Source organism: Mycetomoellerius zeteki, unplaced genomic scaffold (assembly GCF_001594055.1).
Source record: "Mycetomoellerius zeteki isolate Tzet28-1 unplaced genomic scaffold, Tzet1.0 scaffold332, whole genome shotgun sequence".
NCBI classification, from domain to species: Eukaryota; Metazoa; Arthropoda; class Insecta; order Hymenoptera; family Formicidae; genus Mycetomoellerius; species Mycetomoellerius zeteki.
Window position 1 is genome coordinate 56,510 of NW_017257319.1, and position 8,549 is coordinate 65,058.

The window sequence follows — 8,549 nt, forward strand, 5'->3', positions numbered from 1 at the left end:
TCTCTGTCCTCCGAACCAAACTTCACCGGGAGTTAAGTAGTGGATCCAAGTTTCATCAATAGTTATTAATCGACGCAAAAAATGCGACTTGTTTCGGATTTTAAACCGCTCCAACAGAGCCTTGGAAATATTTATTCAAATGCGTTTTTGGTCCACAGTGAGCAAACAAGGCACTTAATGCATAGTTAGCTTACACATGCCTAATCCTTCAGTCAATAATAAACACGTTTTTTCGAAATATCCACAGTTCTATCTCTCTAAACTTGATTTGAAAATTGTCCAGTAACATTTGGTGAAATTTTTCGATGTTATCAATAATGGTTGTAGCTGTTAGCCTTCCCGAATCGCTCATCATCAGCCAAGCTAGTACGACCACGTTTAAATTCAGCTGCCCATCTTTTCACGTGGCAAATGATGGGACAGAGTAAACAGCGTCCAATTCGGCTTTAAATTGCGCAAGTGTATTGCCTTTCAAATGTAAGAACCTAATCACGGCACGATATTCGATTTTTTCCATTTTTACAAAGATACTGACATCACTAGCACAAATAACTGTGAAACAACTGAGCGTCCAAAATGGCTACAATTTTCACAGGTATCTTTCAAAGCATGTACGATTGTAATATCAGAATAGTTTTGACGAATAATATCACTTTCATGTTGATGCTCAAAACTTTCCAAACGACTTACGTACAATTGCAATGTTCAACACTGCTGATAGAATTTAAGTGTATTATCGCATATACAAACATGCCTGCGTTTATCTCCTTGTACACATATTAGTCTACGTGTACGTTGTCTCTTCCTCCTCAAGATATTTAGATTTTTTTAAAGAATCTTCTCCATATATAGTTTCTTTCTTTTTTTTTGGTTCATTCTATAACTCTACTTTTAATTATGTGTCATGAACGGCTTCACACGCGTAAGCATGAATATTTACACAATCTATATTAATCTCTTTTACACGTCGTGCGTGTATCGAAAAAAGACAGCAAGTTCGAAATCAGCTCAAAATGGGAAACCGATTTTTTCCCTTACGATCGCAAATGGCAGTAACGTCGCGCAAAATGAATTCATTATTCTTATTACAATTACGCACGCCTACATAATCGATGGCAGTATAAGTTCCGAGTAGTTTCCGCGTCGTGTTCGTACTACCCTTCGTCATTTCTCGCATATATTTACATGCAAAATATGCATAATTACTTTACGCTAAAATTTCCTATCGCATCCATCACGCGAATGCATTCATTGTTAACTCGACGCGTCGTCGGTCACTTACACGGCGCGTTTACTACAACACGTTAATTAATGGCCCATTAAGTTCACACAATAGCTGTACGTACATTACATTGCACAACTCGAGATACAGTATGCGTGTACATGCACCAGTCGCTTTGCAGTCGATGATATCCCAGAGAGAATTAACGATAAATACCCGCGGATACGTATATTCCCGCTAGCAGGAATAATCCTAATCTGAATATGTCGTGTAAATACTTACACAAAAGGCCAAGTTATATACAAGTTTCTAACACTAGGCGACTTTGTGTCGGGTCTCAGAAAGCTTCCACAAAACTAGCTGGAAATAGTCCCGTGCGACCGGTACGCTGTTGCATACCTTTGTACCATCCGTCGTCGCGCTTCTTCTGCACGTATATTATGTCCCCTACCCGAAGCTCCAGTTCGAACTCGCTATTAGGTGGATAGGGTACGATACAACGGAATCTGTATCCCGTGCTGAAATTGAACATAGTTATCATGAAATAACGAGGACTGTTATAATCTTGTGACTAACGGGCGAAAGTTAACGACGATTAAACCAGGGCATTTGAGGAACAAAATTATATGTACCGTTCGCGAGACGATTGCTGCTTCATTTGCTTTCCCATTCCAGCGTCTAGCGAATTACTCTTGCGATGATGATTTCCAACGGTCACGCATTGCACCATTGCACCAGATTCATTGGATCTAGGTAGGAATAAAAAATCAATGTGTAATAAAACTATCGTTACAATAAATTGCGATGGCAATTTATTATATAAATATAAAATATAATATATAATAATATATAATAAAATGCTTATATATCAGACAATTCAGCATCACACAAGCATAAATAAATAAAATATATTTAAATTATATCATTTTGTACAGAAAATTATCAGCAAAAAACTATGTAACAAACATTTAATGGATTTATCACAGTTATCACATTGGGAATTTTCCAAACATGCAAAGTATCTGCAATCACAATGTTTCTCTAACTAAATTACTATATAAAATGAAATTTACCTTGTGCAAAAGAACGTGCTACAATTCTGTGATATAAGAAAAACGACTGTAGACATTAATTATGCAGCTAACGTAAAATAAATTGCATAAATGTGAGCTAGACTTTTCTAAGCTTACCTTGAAATTAAATGCAGTTCTACCTCGTAATAAAATATAAGTACTAATGTAAAGAAAAAACAACCAAAGAAACGAGTATGATAGAATTTTCGAATATGTATATTAACTTACACATAGAGCACGTCTTCGCCGTAAAAATTAAGATAAGAAATGTGACCGCTTAAAATATGAAGATATTAATTTTATATAGGATATTTTTATCAATACAAATAATCTATTATCCTGTACTTTCTTCTGTACTTAAAGGAAAGTATTACACATAATTGTGTTATTAATTGTTATAAAATATAAACAATATTACAGCTTTTCTAATGTCATCGAAAAATGATTATCCTTTTCATATTTAATGAATAATTATAATTTATGGCAAGAATTTCATGAATTTCGAGTCGCCGGTTCATATTTAGGATTACAAACGACTAACCTCTGCGTTATTGATACTGGTAAGGAGGGTCTCTCCTTGTATTTCAGTCTCTGTGAGGATGTAACGTGTCCTTGCACAGAGCTTGGACATAAGCGGTGTGGGCTGTTTGAAGCATTTAATTCCTGTGTAGGTACCACCTGTAGCAACTGACTTGGGCAAGACCCCGATCTGCGATTGTCAATTCGTCCCACCCATCCCGTCCCAACACAATATTAGAGAAACATTTCGAGGCGTGCAGTTTGTGTCATGCCGCACAAAGCATGATAACGTTTAAACATTTACATTGTTCATGAGTGACTATTCAGCCACTTATCTATCTACTCTATACGTGTGCATAATTATTGACGATGCAACGATCATGCAACGATCTTAGCAAAAAAGAAAAAAAAATAGCGTTTTTATTTGAACATTTAAACTAACACTTCGACAAACATTCATACGCGTACATACAAATTGCTTGACAATCTGAGAACACGGTCTTCGTAGTGTACGCAATAAATGCATTTATGTGCATACGAAAATTAGCGGGATTAGACGGGATACATATCAAACAAAATCCATTATCAGAACGTGCAAATTATAGATCATTGTTTCCGACTTTTGATTTATAATACAGATTGTACACACATATTCATAAGTTCGCGATAATCTAAATTAATCATCTACTCACCGAACGTGCATTGGATTGACGGAATTACCGTCGTCAAATACAGGATTATCCATTGAATACGTAGCAGGTGGAGGCGATTTAGACTTTTTAATATTGGTCAAACGACGCATCAATGAAACGCATTTATCCTTCTTTTCTTTCGTCTGCAATAAGTGAGTATATGTGAGCAATTACATTATCGGAATATGTGTACAAACACTTATCACAGGAATGATACCTTTTCTGTGGTTCTGGAAGCTGCTGTCGCGGCTGCATTCGACGATGCGATACCGCTCGCTACACGCAGAGTATTATTCGGACTTCTATTCATATCGCCCGTAGAAGAGGAAGGAGCAGAGATGGTAATGCTACTGCAGCCATTGTTAGCGTTATTGATACCAGCTGCTGGTTGTAACGATGACGACACGGTGATTTGTTTACCGGGGGAAGCTGAAAAGAAACGTTGTATAATTGTAGCATCAATGAAAAGCAATCCAATGCGATTTACTTAAAGTACATACGAATATTTGCCGTCATCACTGCGCTGTGACTGCGTCCAAGTGGAGTGGCATTTTGATCGTTGTGTCGGGGCGGACTAGTTTCTTGATTCGGTCCCTGATTGGACTGAGCGGCGCCATGCCAGGACGAAGACACGGTTGTCGTGGATGGGCTGATGGCACGCGGCGGTAATTCAGGCGGCGGCAGTGTACGAGGATTGTACGGTTGTGGCGCGGGACCCTTGCTCTTTGTGTACGTCACCGCCAAACGCGACTCAGTATTCGATGGGGCGTTTGATAGTGGCGAACCTTGATGTTGATTCGGTGAGTTTGGAGATCCGCGACACAACCCGCGTTGACATCTGCTGCAAATATATCGGAGACTGTAACTTAGGAACGACTAGACTGACCCACGAGACAAAGATTAGAACGTAAATACTTACTTGGCAGGTGCAACGTAATTTCCAGGAAAAACTCCGCACTTCTGGGTACGATTGGACGTTCCTTTGAACCATCCGTCTTGACAGCGTTCCGTTACCATGTAAATCCCACCTTTTCGTAATTCGAGCTCATCCGCTTTCTGGGGCTTGTATGGATACAACGCTACGTATGCCGCTGGCAAATGCGTCACAGCAGATGCGCTAGTAGTAGTTTGGCCAGCAGATATATTTTGTGACGCCTGAGCAAGAACAAGATCGCTGCTGCCACTTCGTCTGTGACGAAGATTATGATCCGTGCAACTACCGCTCGTCTATAACAGAAGAAAATTCATTCAAATTTAGTATTTAAAAAAATACAAAAGCAATGGAGAATTATGAATTGATCATGTATGTAGCTATCCATACAGAAATTGTTAGAAAAACATGATATGGTTTCCTTACTTGTAAGGAGGAAAATGATTCATTGCCTCCACTATTATTGGCGTTATTAGGGGCACTGTCTACCGGAGGACTAAGTATTTCAGCGCTATGTCTATGATGGGGATGTGCATGGTGACCTGTATTGACGGCAGTGAAACTATGACGTTTAACGTTATGCCTGTTGCCGACCGCGGGCGGCGACGTTGCAGGACTACCAGGACTACTTGGAGCAGTACTGGAACTGCTGGACGTGGTCGAACTATTGGGGGTGTTTGGAGTAGTAGTTGTGGAGCTGCCGCCAGACGATACGTTTGAGACAGAATCAGACACCTGTAACACAGCATTGCAATATAATATCAAAACACATGTCTCACAAAGCACATCTTATGTTAAACTTGTAAAGAGTGCTTTCTAGCATACAATAAATTATTTCATCTCTATTGAACATTAATAAATAAGAATGTAATGATTTATGACTGCGTCAATTATCTCTTGCTAGAAAATATTCAAATGTTTGATTAGAAATATGTACCTGTACCAATTGCGGTCGAGATTGACTCGTTGTTTGCACATTACGCGAATGATCGGTTGGTATTAACGGCGTGGTTTCTTCGTTCGTCGGAGTTGGCGGGGCTACTCTTGACGGTCCCGGCTGTACACTGATTAAAATATTAATTAATATATATTTACATAAAAAAAAAATACGCAATTATATTAATCAATCGTTTTACTTACTTGGTCGAGAGTTTCATCAAAGCTCTAGCAACGCTGTTTAGCTCAACGAAAGCCAACGGAAAAATGCCAATTCTGTCCAAAAGTTTACCTTCTGCCCAATTTTCGTCTACTCTTCGGATAACGCTGATAACTTCTCCCTGAAGAATACATTCATTTTGTACATATAAACATTGATACATTAATGATGAATGATTATAAAAAAAGTAATATGTGAAACTACCTTGTTAAAAGTTAAACAACCATCCTCATCGTCATTCGTCATCCTAAAATCGTATAGTGCTTTACATTGAGGTACATGCGGTGTCAAAGGCGTCATCACCTAGAAAAATTCAAGTTTACGGTATTCGAACCAATATAACAGTCATTATTTCAAGATGCTCCGATTATACCTGAACGTAAGACAAAGGAAAGACACCATGATTATTGCCACATTCCCCGAAATACCAATTGTTGTCAATCTTCTTCCGAAGAATGACTATGTCACCCTTCTTGAAACTCAAATCGCTACAAGAACAAACAATAATATTTATATAGCAAGATAAAAAGATACACAAATAAATCGTGATTGTACAACTTACAAATATCTAATGCTTACCCTGGCACTTTGGAAACATAATCATAGATCGCTCATGGCGGCAGCATTGGAATGTCGTACTGCCGGCTCGGAGGCAATAGCAGGCGCAAGATTACCGGTGACAATAGGCGCCGGAGCAACCTGGTGACCACCAAACAGCCGTTGGGGGATGGCAGTGCCACCCGAGGATCTCGATGACGGCAGCGCGGACTTGGCCTGATTTTTCGGCACGGCGTTGCGCATCCCCTCGAGGATACGCATCAGCAACACGTTCGGCGGCAGGTCGTCCACCTTGGCGTCCACGAGGACACGGCATTCCGGGCAGCGTAGCTCGCGATGAGTGCTGACGATCTCTTCCAGGCACTTCTTGCAAAACGTGTGCTGACACGGCAGTACCTTGCTAGACGTGTCGAGTCGTTCCAGGCATACTGAGCACTCCAACAAGTCATTCAACATGCACTCGTCCATCGTGGAGCGGTCCCTCGACCTTCCGTGCACGCCACCCAATCGGTCGGTACTTCGATCGTACCCAGTGGTACCTACTCCGGATTCCTCGTCGTCGCTGCTCTTAAACTCACTCTATCGAAACGTACTCTCCCTCTCTCATCTAACCCTCCCAATTGTTCCCTCTCACTCTTTCACTCTTTCGTTCTTTCCTTGTCGTCGCTCCCCGCCTTCAGTCCATCTCTCTCAAACACCCACGATCCGCCGTCGCGAAGAGAAACAGACTAACGTATATCGGGCTGCAGTTCCGGCACCGTACGTTACCGACGAGCGGAGGAATTCAATTCGCTTTTGCTTGCTCGTTCTCCCTCCTCCTGCCCCTCTCACTCACACTCACTCTCTCTCTCTCACTGTATTCCGCTCTATCCGCCCTTCGCGCTCGCTCGAGACGAGAGAAGGTGCGCGCCGCCCCGTTCCCCGGAATACGCACGCTCTCCAATTCGCTCGGTCAATCGACGGTTTGATTAACGACGTCTCGGCTGTCGCACGGCGGCGGCACGGCCTCGGCGCGCATCGCGGTGCATCGCGGCCACGGCACTGCACGGCATCGATCAATCGCGCACGTCGTCGATTCCGCTCACGGCGGGTTCGTGCACCCGCGACACCGTCGTCGTCATCCTCCACGCCGACGAACCCGACGGCGACGTTACCGCGACGTTACCCGAACGTTGACTCCGCCGTTCCGTCCGCGGCGTTTCCGCTTCTTTCTCTTTCTCTCTTGCCTCCACTTGCCTCTTCTCCCTCTCTTCCACGCGTTTTTTAAAAGTCATTCGCCTTGCACGCAGGCCGGTGTGTACGCGCCCTAGTCGCCAGATCCGCCAGATGTACGCGCGCCAACTTCACCACGCTCGCGGCTCGCGTCACATCTAGATATTCTCCTGCGTCATGATCATTCACAAAAAAAAAACAAAAAAAAAATCAAAATTAAATTCTTATCGATTGATTTAACGTTGCGTAAACAATTATGTTATCTGTTTTTAATCTTACACACTTCTTACTACTAATCTCACACACTAATTTCTCATTCACACGTACGGAACACTTTACTCCTATATAAATGCCGAACCGTCCAAGTTCCAAGTCATTCGATTTGCTAAAAATGTACGATAGTGTTAATTAATTACGTTTTCGATTAATGAGATATAATATTTTTCATTTATAATTAAATGATTTCATGTACAGCGCACTAATACAGTACTTGGATTAAAAAAGAGAAAAATGTACTTTTTATATGCAGCTCGTCGAGTCTGTTCGCAAATTATCCCTTATATTGCGATTTTTTCAATATTTTAGCTATAAAATTTCCTCTCTAAAAGTTATCCGGAAATTCTCCTAATTCTTTTGCACCTCCAAAAAATATACCGAAATATATATCCTCAAAAAAACCCTCCAAATCTGGTAAAAATTAAATTAGCAATTCAACTATAATTTAAAGAACAGACTTATTTTCATCTAGTCTATTCTTCGTAGATTTAGAGTCGATCGTTCCAATTTCTTGGTAAAGTTTACCTGTTAGGTAAGAGTAGCAAGATTATCCAATCACGTGCGCGGATTGCCAGATTTACCTAACAGGTAAACTTTACCAAAAGATGGAACAATCGACCCATATTAATTTATTATACTTTTTGCACTTAAAATGAATTTAGATACCCTATAAGCGCATAATATTATTTAATATTAAATAATATTTTAGGCATATTCTCTCAGAATATTAAATATAACATTTTAATAATATTTTACTAAAATTATATACAATAATAAGATTGAAAGACCGCTAATGTTAAACATAATAATATTAAATTAAGAAGCGCCATAACGGTCAGAACGTTAAGATGTTGAACTATTGTAAATTCATTTAAATGAATTAATTTCAGAAATGATAATTGCGTGCCGA

At 40.4% G+C, this 8,549-nt stretch overlaps 1 protein-coding gene across 1 annotated transcript; it reads right to left on the bottom strand.

Moving 5' to 3' along the window:
- Window positions 1-261: 261 nt before the first annotated feature.
- Window positions 262-7,433, bottom strand: POSH (SH3 domain containing ring finger posh). The gene is given in 14 exon segments (XM_018452209.1): window positions 262-1,740; window positions 1,855-1,971; window positions 2,837-3,004; window positions 3,507-3,649; window positions 3,724-3,935; window positions 4,007-4,347; window positions 4,426-4,733; window positions 4,864-5,172; window positions 5,375-5,501; window positions 5,578-5,714; window positions 5,798-5,896; window positions 5,967-6,081; window positions 6,173-6,205; window positions 6,207-7,433. Coding segments are annotated over 14 exon segments (2,703 nt in total). The 5' UTR covers window positions 6,620-7,433; the 3' UTR covers window positions 262-1,559.
- Between the last annotated feature and the right edge of the window lie 1,116 nt (window positions 7,434-8,549).